Source organism: Pieris rapae, chromosome 21 (genome assembly GCF_905147795.1).
Source record: "Pieris rapae chromosome 21, ilPieRapa1.1, whole genome shotgun sequence".
Lineage (NCBI taxonomy): Eukaryota > Metazoa > Arthropoda > Insecta > Lepidoptera > Pieridae > Pieris > Pieris rapae.
Genome location: NC_059529.1, coordinates 4,372,574 through 4,386,575, shown reverse-complemented (window position 1 = coordinate 4,386,575; position 14,002 = coordinate 4,372,574). Strand labels below are relative to the sequence as shown.

General features: G+C 33.1%; 1 protein-coding gene across 1 annotated transcript; it reads left to right on the top strand.

The window, feature by feature from the left end:
- The first annotated feature begins 2,377 nt into the window (after positions 1–2,377).
- LOC110998115 (pickpocket protein 28) lies at positions 2,378–13,844 on the top strand. The gene is made up of 14 exons (XM_022266577.2): positions 2,378–2,414; positions 3,487–3,675; positions 4,623–4,752; positions 5,167–5,288; positions 7,128–7,233; positions 8,328–8,482; positions 9,153–9,264; positions 9,746–9,838; positions 9,984–10,123; positions 10,627–10,757; positions 11,200–11,259; positions 11,998–12,211; positions 13,025–13,198; positions 13,634–13,844. The coding sequence occupies exons 1-14, from the start codon at positions 2,398–2,400 to the stop codon at positions 13,704–13,706; spliced, it is 1,716 nt and encodes a 571-aa protein (XP_022122269.2). The 5' UTR covers positions 2,378–2,397; the 3' UTR covers positions 13,707–13,844.
- Positions 13,845–14,002: the final 158 nt, after the last annotated feature.

Here is a 14,002-nt window from a genome sequence, read left to right as displayed (position 1 = left end):
TCTGCTAACAAACAAACTATTTACATTAACAGATTATTTGAAATCTGTATATTTTATACTAATATAAGAAAACTTAGCCATCCGGAAGAAGCCACTCCTCTACGGAAAACGAATTTATTAACGCCTATATGGTATGCTTACAAACTTATTCCCAGTTTTTGTACTTGTTTCAATTGAGAGTGAAAGCGGAGTTGAAACCTGTTACGAAATACGCACAATTCGTTGCGGTTCCTATATTACAATGTAACGGACAGTTAAAGCTTAATGAATTTGATTATTTTGTTAACAACTAAATAAATAAAAAAACTGCATCATTAATGTTATCATATTCTCCTACTGATCAAAAGAACACGGCAACGTTTGTAATTGCAATGATAGCGAGAAAATGAGTTGTATACTGCAAATCTATATCATTGTCCTGATTGTACAATACATAAACCATGTTAACATTGATTATTAACCAATAAAATAATTTGTATGAATTAGTTATTTAAAAGAGGCTTTATCCAATCTCTTCTGCGGTCTGCCCCTACTTGATCCCTTGGGCGACGCCGGATAGCCCAAAATTGGTACTACTGGAACATCCACTTCCTTCAGATGAGGACGTTAAGTGGCGCCTTCTCTTGAGATAGTCAAAGAATGACAATTGTGGAATGGTGAGTGTGCTTACTTTTGTACTTCTAATTATCCTTCGTGTATTACCAAGAATTGTGATCTAGAGAAAATGCTTACGGATGTTTAAAATGAAACACGGCTTAAAAAGTTTCCATTACTTTTTTGGTTTTTGGGAGATTCTCGAAAGGGAACACCCAATGAGGTGACTGTCTTTTGGTTTCAGTTTCGTAACTTTCATCACCTGTGACAATGTTCCTTCCAATTTTTTTAACTTGACTTATACCAATGCTTAGGCTTGCTCGTATCTGCTGATAGGTCTCTTCCTCTATCATACGTCCCTCGCGCGGTTAAACCAATTGTAAATAGTGGCACGAGATGGGGCTTCATTAAGAAATGCTTATCATAGCTTTGTTGTTGAGTAAGCCCACATCGAAAGTCATAATCAGTCATTGACCGAAACATTCCTCGCGTTAGGTTAATTTTCACGTGTAACAAGAGTTTTAGATTTGCCGCCAATTCACAAAAACAAATGACAAATGAATGCAATATTCTTCATTAGGTTACCAAAAAGTTCTAAAATTGAAATTTAAAAAAGTTTTCATCAGCAATATTTCTAACTGGCCAGTGCTAAACATTTTCAGTGTTACCCATGTATATACGTACATACTTATATTTACTGTACTATGTCAACGGGATGCTTTAAATAATAAAGGATATTTTTTTCACTCACTATACGTAGTATAATCCACTCAAATACAACAAAGAATAATGCTAATTAATTAAATGCTTTCAATGCTCAATGGCTATTTCTTATCGACGAAAGCTTGCTAACGCTCGACACACTAATACATTGGTAAAAGAACTGCAAATTACAATTTTCAATGTGTTAAGCACTTATAGGCAAACGCTAGAGATAATACAAATATTCAACAAAGCAATTAAAATGACCGAAACTAAACGAAAATGAATTTTAAAAGTAGCAATTAAGGAAATCTAGCTCGTTTGTAAGAAATCTGGAAATCGGTCAGCATTGGCCAAAACGCGGGCCGAGTAGGAGGGACAAATGGAATTATAGAATGCATGGAAACGCAATTAAATTTTTTTTTAATATTCGGACAATCAACCTAATTGTTAAATGCAAACCATATACCTATCAATTCTACGATTCAATGACAACATTTTAAAGTGGGCTTTTCTGATTTAGAATGTTGGCAATAATTTTTCGCGATGCGTCTGGAGAAAAGTTTATGCCACAGTTATGTTTTTGTTTTGTAATGCTATGCTATAGTTATAACGCTGAAGAGGGTGCTAATTCTGGCTATACTCTCGGGGCGCAATTCCAACAATTTAAGTAATCGCGACTAAAACAGTCTGATTGAGCAATATACGGTCTAAGGCATTTTACACTACCAGTAATATATTATAAATATATAACACTTTTTTTATATTAGGGAGTGTAACGTGTACTTGGCTCGTAAGTTCGTATTAGAATATACCAAATAACTATAAAAGCAATTATTACAATGCCTCAGTACGTAAACACGGCAGAATGTTTGTACATATATAATTATGCAAACTTGGTAGTAACATAAAATATCTTAATTACCAAAATTGCCACGCCCTCATGCTTTCTGTGTATTACAATTTAATCATAATTCTTCGCAGTATTTTTAATTTCATAATTGACACATATCCCGAGGGATAACACGAAATAGTTTATATAATTTGCAATTGACAAAAGTTTTGTTAAATTTAATTTCGGTGTTGCTCTAGGAGGTCGTCATGAAGAGACATTCCAGGTAATAATAATAATTATAATTTTGCTTTATTTAATTAATTAGTTTCAAAACTTTGATTTATATTTATGCACCTTTCGCTTCTGCGTAAAAAAATTTATAAACTTTACATGAAAGTAGAAACTAAACAAAACAAACATTATTAGCGATGCCTTATTGCTAAGATTTTTTTAGTGAAACCTTTTGTGGATACATCCAATGTGTTTATTTTATTTTTAACTTTTTTTATTGTATAGATGTGTCTGTTTTGTTCCCAAATAAATAATAAGGAAACAACAAAAAAAGGAAATACAACAGTCAAGTTCAAGAAGTAAATCAACAAAAATAAAATTACACGTAACACTGAATTATACTTTATTATTAGATTTGTCAAGTAAGCTTAATTGCACTTAGAGAAAAAAATTACAACGGGGTTTAGAACTGAATACTGAAGGGTTAATTATCACTATCTTAATCATTCGGTTAATAAAAATAGTGCCAAGTTCGTCAAACATTAACGTTTTACTAATTTTTTTTATTAAACTAAAACTCAAAATATCTTTATTCATCATGAAAGCATTACAACAATTATAGGCAATAAAATACATAAAAAATTATAATATGCCTTTTATTTTATTGTATAAAATATAAATATTAAAACACACATGCGACAGATATTAACGGTAAGAAAAAAATCAAATGTTGTATTTATTTATAAAAAAAGCCTTTAACTCAAGGCATTTTTCTACTTTTTTGATTTCCCCACCATCTTTCCCCGACGTTATCACAATTTCTTCTATACATTTGGTTTATTCAAATTCAAAAATCACTTATTCATGTAGGTAATGAACGTCAAAAAAAGAAATATAGATTAAATGCTTCTAATTTTGCATTTACTGTCTGTTCTCAAATACTTATAACCTGCTAAAAAAAATCAAGATTGTAATGGTAACGATAGATTATACTTATATTTTACATTTACTTGAAGTACCCATATCTCAAGAACCATAGCCAATTTTTTGAAGTTGGTAAAATGCCTTCACAATTTATATAATGCATACATTATATTAATGTCGATATATAACTTTTTTGCTAGATCAAATAGTCTTGGGAAAATTGACGGTCGGCCTTCCGACAGCCCAGTAGCAAATGGCCATACAAATAATACTGCAGAGAAGAGAAGCACCTTCGATTCGGTTAAAGAGTATTTTATAGACTACACAACGAACTCTAACCTTCATGGCTTGAAGTATATTGGCGAAAAGGAGCGGACGTTCCTTGAAAAGTAAGTAACTAAATAGATAAATATTCTTCAAAATCTCGAAGATTTATGTTTTACTAATGATTGATATGTTCAACATAAATAAAATCCCTTCGTATAAGTGTTAAATATCTTCGATCCTTTGTTCGAACTGTTAGTTTCGTGTAAATTCAACTGATTTATTTACTGTATTGAGTATACAATAGTATTTGAAAAAAAAGTCTACTTCTCTTTCAAACGTACGAACAAAATGTATGTTATCTGTATATCTTATTCTTTACGAAAGCAAGTCACAAATTTTTAAACGTTATATAACCAAGTATTTAAATATTTCACTGTTAAAATTCAACATCATTAGTATTCGTGATCCTGTGCGGTTGTGTTTTATTATCTCTATAATGTAAACAAGAAAATTGATTTACATATACGAATTTAGAATAATTGAGTTTCATATACGAATAGTACATATATAAAGTGGGATTTTTGAGAGTATGTGTATGTATGCAGTATACAGAAAAGTGTGTGTTGGATAACATTAAGTTATAATGGTGGAAGAGGTGAGGTCGGGTAACTATATGGATTAAATCCAGGACGTAGAGACGAGACAAGTCAACGGTCCCCATAACCGAGGACCATGGCTGACCATGGATATCATGAAAGTGGATACAGCGAGAGGTCAGGACCGTAGGCAGAGGAGGTCCTGTATCTGTGAGATAAATATATTCGAAATACTAAGGGCCTGTTTCACAATGTCCGGATAAGTTCCAAATAAGCTATTTATTACTTATTGGTAGGATAAATAGTATTTTTGCGTTTCACGACTGTCAGATAGCGCTATACGTCATGAAATGCGAAGTATCTTATTCGGAACTTTTATCTTTCGAATAATTTATGTGTTGCATAGCTATTTGGCACTTTATCCAAACATTGTGAAACAGGCCCTAAGTGTCTAACGGTCATAATAATTTCAGATTATTCTGGGCGTTAATGTTTACATCATGTGTACTAGTCTGTGGCTCTACCATAATGAAACTGTTCAAGAAGTGGGCCGAAAATCCTGTCATTGTGAGCTTTGCAGAGACGTCTACACCTGTGTGGCAGGTATTCGTTTCGTTGTTTTTTATTAATGAGATGATACCAAAATGTCCGTTTTGTGAAGAATTTTTATACGTCAAATCATAAAGTCATTAGTCAGTTTCTAACAGATCGTCCAGATACCTCTTTTCTTTTCTCTTTACAAATTGTATTGTAGAATGATTGCTAATAGAACGCCCTTCGTTCATTTCGTTTATCTAAACACGCCATTATGCTTCTTAATTTATCGAATACGAATCAACCGTGGTAGTTACAAGAAAAGATAGCGCGTAACGGATAAATGTGACGCGTAACCCAAACATGTGACATGTAACCGAAAAATGTGACGGAAAATTTTATTCCAACGCCGATAAAGAAGTTTCACTTCAAAAAATTTGTCCCTCTCATACCAATATTTTTTATATAAAATTCCTTCTCCAGATACCGTACCCCGCCGTGACCCTATGCATTGAGACAAAAGCTAAACAGACTAAATTCAACTACACGGAATACTATCATCTATACAGGAATGAAACTACATATGCTAATTTAACAGAAGAAGAGTAAGTAACATAAATACTCTTTAGTAATGCAAATTTCGTCTTGTGACATTTTAACACAGTTAAATGTTATCAGTTTCACGATCGTAATAATTTAATTAATGAGGAATCGGATGAGGGACGAAATAAGGACTAACTAACCGATTTGGAAAAAAGGAGGTTATAAGTTTGTAGTGTATGTAATTCTGTTGGAATTATGTAATATTTATGATGGTGTATGAGCTATTCTAAGAACGAATGCGGTATAGAGGTTCAGTCTAACCACTGATTGGCCCGAAGTGGCTGGTCGAACTTCTCTATCGTTAACCGTCGGAATATCTATGATTATGAGTTTTAAAGTATAATATATTTTACTAAATATATTATACTTTATAAATAATTCGCGATTAAACCGCTTTGTATATTTAATAGGTATTGATAACATTATATATAATACTCATGGTTAAAGAGAAGTCTTCTTTTCGCTATTTACATTAACTCTTTAACGTCCCGTCTTTCAACTAATTTTCATTTATACGCTGACGATCTCCAAATCTACGTTCAATCAAGTCTCGATGATCTCCCGCAGGCCATACATTCCACAAACTATGAGCTGGCAAAGATAGTTGACTGGAGCAAAAATTTTGGTCTTCTAATCAATCCCAACAAGAGTAAAGTCATAATCATTGGCAGCCCCTATTTCACGACGAGAATTGATTGGGCCACTGTACCACCTATACATATCAACGGCGTAACTTTAAATATAAGCCGTGCAGTTAAAAATTTGGGGGTCTTATTTGATCAAAACTTATCCTGGGAGCAGCATGTCAAAGAAGTTAGCCGCAAATTGTATGGTGCCTCTAGTATCCTCCGACGTCTCAGTAATTTCCTTCCCTTTAGTACTAAAACCTCACTGGCACAATCTCTCCTCCTGCCTTTACTGGACTACGCCGATTCTTGCTCCTCCGATATGAGCGAGGAATTGCTAAACAAACTGGATCGTCTCCAAAACTTCTGTATCCGATTTATTTTCGGTCTAAGAAAGTATGATCATATCTCTGCGTTCCGTAAGCGGCTAGGTTGGTTACCCATTCGACAGCGACGTGATGCTCATATTCTCCATCTCCTATATTCCATCCTGTTCAATCCTAAAACTCCTTCTTATCTCAAAAATGATTTCAAATTTTTGGGTTCACATAACTATAGTTTACGCTCTTCCAAAAACTATACCCTTGAAATCCCATCTCATAACTCCTCTTTTCTTGGCGATTCCTTTAAGGTTTCAGCAGTTCGGCTATGGAATTCACTTCCCGTCACTATTCGCTTAGCTCCTTCTCTATCTTCCTTTAAATTTCTGCTTTATAAACATTACCTGTCCATGTCATACCACTAACTACTAACTGACGTGAGACCGATCTTCTTCATCTTAGATTGTCATGATTCATGTGCACTGTTTTGTTTTTGTTTTGTTTTATGTAACTTGTATCAGTTTAGTTTATTTTTATTTCTTTTTGTTTCTGTTAAGTATGTTTTTTTTCCCTTTTTTATTTTTGCACTTCTTGCCTACCTTATCTAATATACTCATAGTGGTTTTTTTTTTCCTTTACTAACAGTGGTTGTCTGGAAGAAATCGCTCTAAAGCGATAAGGCCGCCAGTTGCTTGTCATTAAATTATGTTTAATATTTTCCTTTTATGTAATGCAACAAAGTGTTAATAAATAAATAAATAAATATTTTATTATATTGGAAACAAAAGTTTCATCAAATTCAGTTTAGTATATTTTAAATTAGCTACAATTATTTTTTACAAGCAAGCAATTCAACAAGTTTATTGCACAAGTAATAACATTAGATTTTCAACAGGCGTAACACGTATGAAGATGTCAGCATGATCTGTGACGACCACCTCGCGCCAACCAATGGAAGAGAGACTTCAATGGCCAATGAAACAATTGAAAACTTAAGAAGGGTTGGTATACTTTTAATATTAAAAATTATGTTCTCGTTACCATGGAAACCATTATTTTAAAAAATTTCATCTTTGGTCTATTTTTAAGCCGATACTGTCCATATAGTTTAGAGCTTGGATATAATTAATAAAATGTAGTATTAACCGCCTCCTGCCTTAAGTAGGTGCTTATAAAAATATTGTAAAAATAACTTGGCGATTTTAAAAAATGACGAAGAGTAATTTACATTTCTTTGCAATTCATTTTCCTTGTGATTTGCCCTTGATCAAACCCCTAGTAAAAGAAAATTTAAAAACATTTTTAATGTTTAATGTTTAAAGAACTTTATTTCTCATTACAAAACAGAAATATTTTATTTACATGAGAAACTTAATATTAATATGTATATATTATATACGAGCGAGATACACGTCGCCATTAGCCGTAACAATTTTAGTCAGCTATGTTCATTCTAACATGCATCTTTAATGCCTTTTTGAATTTGTCAAACACTCCAATATTGCGAATTTGAGATGGTAATTGATTAAATAATTGCACACCCTCATACCTAATAGATTTCTTTAAATAATTTGTACGCGGCTTCGGCAAGATAAGCAAACTCGCTCGACGAGTATTGCGTGTCGTTGTGTATTTGATTTTTTTAAACGACAAGCAACTATGGATAGAGTTATTTAAATTTTTTTTTTATCAAGATACAGGTGCTATATACATACAGTTGTTTAATTGTCATAATTTTGGTTTCTTGGTAGATTTTATTAGTCGGTGTTAAAAAATTGTATCTAAATAATGATTTTATTAATTTATTTTACTAAGGTTTACCTACAAGTGTAGGTACATTAAGTAACATTAATAAATGATATCTTCATTTTATTGTTTCGTATTTTTCTATTATAAATTAGTGTTTTAGATCAGTATAGGTATTGATATTATTTACAAATTCATTAGTATTACTGATCCTTTTTGAATCATACTGATAATTGCTCCTGTCAAAGTTTTAGAAGCTTTTAGAATAAACCACCTTACACACACACACTAATTAACACTTCTTTTATAGCAGCGATTTCTTTCTTAATAATTTGTACCGTGTATGCAGATATCTCCCGACATGAATGACATATTTCTTGCCTGCAAGTGGAAGGATGTACCACGGAACAATTGCGCAGATGTGTTTTACGAAGTGATTACTGAAGAAGGATTTTGCTACACTTTCAATAGCCTTGGTGCAGACGAACTTTTTAGACTCGAGAAGTATGTAAGACGATTAAACCGCTTTGTATATTTAATAGGTATTGATAACATTATATATAATACTCATGGTTAAAGAGAAATGTTCTTAATACCTAATAGTTATTATAACATATTATTTATTATTTTAAACCGAATAATAATTTCTACATGCACCAACATTTGGTAGCTGTGACATAAGTACTAGACGCTTTTCCTTTTCGGAAAGCGAGTCTATTTACGTAGTGTAGCATTTGACCTGAACCTGGCCTAGGTTTGATACCCAGCGAAATATTATTATTTTATATTGGTTGAGAAGTCTCACATTGTGACTGCAATGTGCCCATTTCCTATTGCGAGGCCCTAGTCCATTGTTTACGAAAGTGGGGCCACCAGGAGGCAATTAGATTGTTAAGAGGGGAAAAAAATGTCTAGTCAATTCGAAAATGGACTAGACATTTTTCATGGTTTTCAAAATTTATGTACTGTGTTTCGTTAACTATTTCCTAGTTATTTCTTTCGTATACCTGTCGGGTTTCTAAGTCAACAATTTAATTTTTAATATAAAAAATTATGTATATAGAAGGCATGGCACAAAACAAGTTGCAAAACACTGCTCTAGTCAGTCATATAAGAATTGATATCTTTTGAACAACTTTTTATTATATTTTTAAATGAAACCTTTTATGTACAGCCTGCACAAGGATTATAATTATTTGGCTTTAGACCAAAAAAATATTACTTGGACCTTGGACGGAGGCTATCCGCCGAACTCACCACTGGATTCATATCCATGGAGGGGATCTGTATGTAAATTTATATGAAAACACGTAATGTATATAAGCCTGAAGGTGTTGGTTTAGATTCTGTAGGATTAAGACGTTTAAGCCCATGACCTAATCATCTATCGGCTCCGGTTTCTTAAGCCAAAAGCCTAAGAATATAATCTCTCTCAAGATAATATAAAAATACTACTTATTAATCCTCAGGCGGTACAGTCATGAGTACCTTTTTTTAATACAATATGTATGTATGTATGTATGTATGTATGTATGTAGATTCATGTTTCCGCACTTAGACGCTCAATAGGTCCGTAAAACAATATTAAAGAGACAATTTGGTAATTCTAATTAATTGATTGCGCCAAAAATATAACAAAATTTGAGGGTGTCCATGGGCGGCGGTATCACTTAACATCAGGTGAGCCTCCTGCCTGTTTGCCCCCTGTTATATAAAAAAAAATGAAGTACGTACTAAATATAGTATAATAGTTAACTTATATTCCAGGGGTATGGAGCCAAAGCTGGTCTAACTTTCCTTTTAAAGGCACAAGCTATTGACTTGGACTATCTTTGTAAAGGACCCGTACAAGGATTTAAGGTATTTTCAACTGCAGTGAAGTTTTACATAATTGTTTTTTATATTAAATCGAGACGTAAATTGTTACTTCCGCCTTTGACACGACTGAGTAACACTTAGCACCAAGTGATGATTGTGATCTAATGGTTAATGTCTGGTCATGTAGATTCTTTTACATAATCCGGCCGAGCTACCACGCCTCTCCGAACAATTCTTCAGAGCACCGCTCTCTCAAGAAGTGATTGTTGCAGTCAAACCTAAGATGATGACTACTTCCGAAGGCTTGAGGTCCTATGACCCTGAGAGGTAAGGTTTTCTAACAAGACGTCATTCATCAGCGTCATGCCATAAAAGAATTGTTTCATATGGACCGTATTCGGAACATAATTTAATCTTTGGAATTTCTAATTTTGTCGAACAAAAAAATCGGTCCCTTTTTCTTTCTTACTTTTTTCCCTTGATGCTTGTATGGAAAAGAAATAGTATTTTAAACATTTTCTTCAACGATAATGCATGCAATAGTGATTAGAGAGAAGACGGCGTCAGCAGAAGCGCTCCATTATACAGATGTTCGAAGCTCTAATGGTCTGATGGCTGAGAAGATACATTCATAAAGTCGCAACAGATAAATTGATATTGTTACAAGTTCAGTGGTCAGCTGTTTAGCTTTTGCGTACACCTGGGTATACAACGATCTATTTCAGCAAAATCCTTTAGTAATTGAAAGTAATTTTTGAGGAGTGAAAATCAGAAACATCGTGGCACGAAATGTATAGAATATAGATTAATGATACCACTTCGTTTTCTAGGCGCCAATGCTATTTCCCAAGTGAACGGTATCTGAAATATTTTAAAATTTATACGCAACCAAATTGTGAGATGGAGTGTCTGACAAACTTCACCTATGCACGATGTGGGTGCGTTCACTTTGGGATGCCGCGTAAGTTGTCTTACAAATCTGTTCCATCATCATCTGAGTCAGTGGCAGAATACGAAATTCCACCTATATCACCTCGACTTCCATTGTTCCACAAGTAATCGTTTAAAACAGTTTTTGTTCTTCAATAAAAGAGCTTTCCAAATCCAAAATAGCCATCAAAGCACTCGCGAGACTCTATGGCATTGGGAAAGACCATGGAAAATGATGGCCTCCTGCCCTGTTCTATAAAAAATAATCTAATACGCAGTCAACCTTCTGCGCCTGAAACATGCATGCTGGTTTCCTCAGGATTCCTAAAATTTTAATGAAAAGGATAGGGCTAATCTATGTCGGCCTAACGCATAAGTATCTTCAGAAAACGTTTACCCCAAATATCTTTTTCTTGACCCTAACATAGGTCTGCACGTTGCAAACAAAAGTAATGTATTTTAATGATTTTTAGATGGTCCAAATATGTCCACTTGTAACTCCGGAAAAATGGCGTGTATTAAAAAGTCCCAAAGTGAGTATGTTTTTAATTGTATTCAGGTACTTATATCACTTTTGTTTAGTTGTGTGTCATAGCGCTCTCAGCCTCTTTTTAGTAATAAAGTTAGGTACACAAAATCTTTTGAAAACTAACAAATAAGTTCGAATTCAGCGGTATTTTGTTTTGGTTAACCAGAAACATAAGACCCGAGTTTCAGAACTCAAACGTTGTTTATATCTTTTTAAGAGATAAAAAAATAAAAAAAATAATCAGTGGCGCTACAACATTTATTAGGTCTGACCGTCAGATTTCTGTATCTGACAAGATCATAATATGTCAATCTAATAGGCAAGTAGGTGCCGCCAACTTTTTGGTTCTAAGGCAAGGCGGTTTCCTCATGATGTTCTCTTCACCGTTTGAGAAAGAAAGTCCATGGGTACACTGCCGGGGTCAAACCTATGACCTCAGGGATGAGAGTCGCATGCTGAAGCTGCTTTTCAAGAGTTACTTGCCTAAAAATGCTCGAAACGATATTGTAAGAGATATATCTAGAAATTGGACCTGGTTCGATTAATTTTGATTAGCTTGAATTTATAGTGATAGTTCTATAATATAATTGGAAAATTTATCGTCAGTAAAAACTATGAGCAACGATTGTTCAGTAATTACTTATGAATTTAATCAAAATTATTTTTTTCATATTGCTGTATGTAAATTGCTTATTATAAAAATCGTTTCAAAAATATTTAAATAATTCTCGACAATCTTCAGTGGAACTGGTGACAGTCGAAATGAAATCAGGAATGGCGGGAGATGGCGAGAACGACACAATTGGCGAAGCACGCGAAGTTGCGTTAAGATGTAAATGTCTGCCTGCGTGCACTTCCATAGAATATGAAGCTGAGACATCGCAGGCTGATTATGATTGGAAATCTCTCTTTAGAGCGTACAGACTGCCAATGAACAATGAAACTGTGGAAGAAGAGTAAGAATCTCATTTTTTATCGCACATAAAAATTGCAGCGTCTAATTTTTATAGCTATCCGGACTTGATATTGAGTTTTATATACCTAGTATTTCAATCGCAAATGGGATCGTATGGTACCAGTTCCTATTAAAGTCGTGGTCGTTTTTTGAAGTTACTAAAGTAGAGGCATTGAAAGCTAACTCATCGGATGGATCACAGATTTTTCTAATTGGCTTGATTTCTTACTAGTCTGTGGAAAAGTATGTGCTAGATTTTTTTCTATTTTTTAAAATCCGATTTTTCTGTGATACAATCTTTACTTAAATATTTATACAACTGATGGTAATTATATTTTTTAGAATTGCGATTTTCTACTTGGTATCACGATACGGAATTCATTTAATAAAAATATACCAAATTAACCAACTTTAAAATGCAATAAAGCTACTAGAATGTGCAGTTTGCGACAGGGCCCGAACGATGCTTTTCTTAATATGTATGGCCTTGTTAGTATACCTATGTATATTATTAACTAAAGACCCAATCTACGTATATCATAAAAAAAGAGATAATACTGCTCATTAATAATAAAAATCAGTGTTGGCTTTCAGCGTGTTTTTTTGGCTTCAGCGTGACTGTGGTCATAGGTTCGATCACTGAAACTGTCTCAAATCCTAAAAACGAGATGTGTATGACAAACGGATGCGTTATTTGTACTTAATAATTTAAAAAAAATGGTAATATTTATGGGTCGTTATTTTTTATGTAAAAATAAAAGTTAGTAAGACATGTGAGAAAAATTGTGACGTTTAGGTAATAATTTTATTGCAGCTCTTTATTCGCCCGAGTGTTCGTGTTTTTCAAAGAAGCTCAGTTCATAACATCACGCAGGTCGGAGTTGTATGGACAAACGGATTTTCTTGCTAATTGTGGTGGTTTATTGGGGCTCTTCATGGGCTTTTCAATATTGAGTGTGGTTGAAATCATCTACTTCTTGACTCTCAGGTAAATCAATGTATATATAGGTAAATAATGTATAAAGTAAAATATTTGCTTTGAATTTTTCATTGACCGAAATATGACTATGTACTACTAGACCAGAACCTATAGGTATTTCAAGACTCAAAATTGTATTAATTTCATAAAGAGAAGAGGAAAAATTTGAATACGTAGTTGTAACTAAACACTGGCACAGAACAAAATCTGAAAAACCGATTTCAATATTTTTTACTATTGCTATAGAATTCTAAATTATTCTCGAGGCTATATTTACAAATATGAAAAAAATACAGCTAGTTTTGATTTAAGGAAGAAATTAAAAAGGGATTGAATTGTTCTGCCAATTGGTATAAATGTTCAGACAATTTTACAGTCGTACATTTGAATGAAGTTTTTTTGTTTGTCTTTTAATTTACCTTGTTAATTTAATCTTTCTTGCAGGCTGTACTACCTCCTGTGGAAGAAAAAGGATTCGAAAATAAACGCCGATTCCAATACTAAACGATTAGCTTAATATTTTTCACTGTTATGAAATTCTTATTATTTCTAATATTGCATCGTTTTTAAACTTTGTGAAAGAAGTTTAAATTCAAAAATCAGCGCTGGAAAAAAATACTGTCACATTTTTCCATTACGCACCATCTTTTTCTTGTCACTACCACGGTTGATTCGAAGCCATTAATAACAAAAATATATAAAAACGATAACAATAATACTAATAATTCTATAACAATTAATAAAATTCTAATTCTGTAAAAATTAGTTAATAAATTTACAAAATATATATATATATTATATTTCAGAATTCCT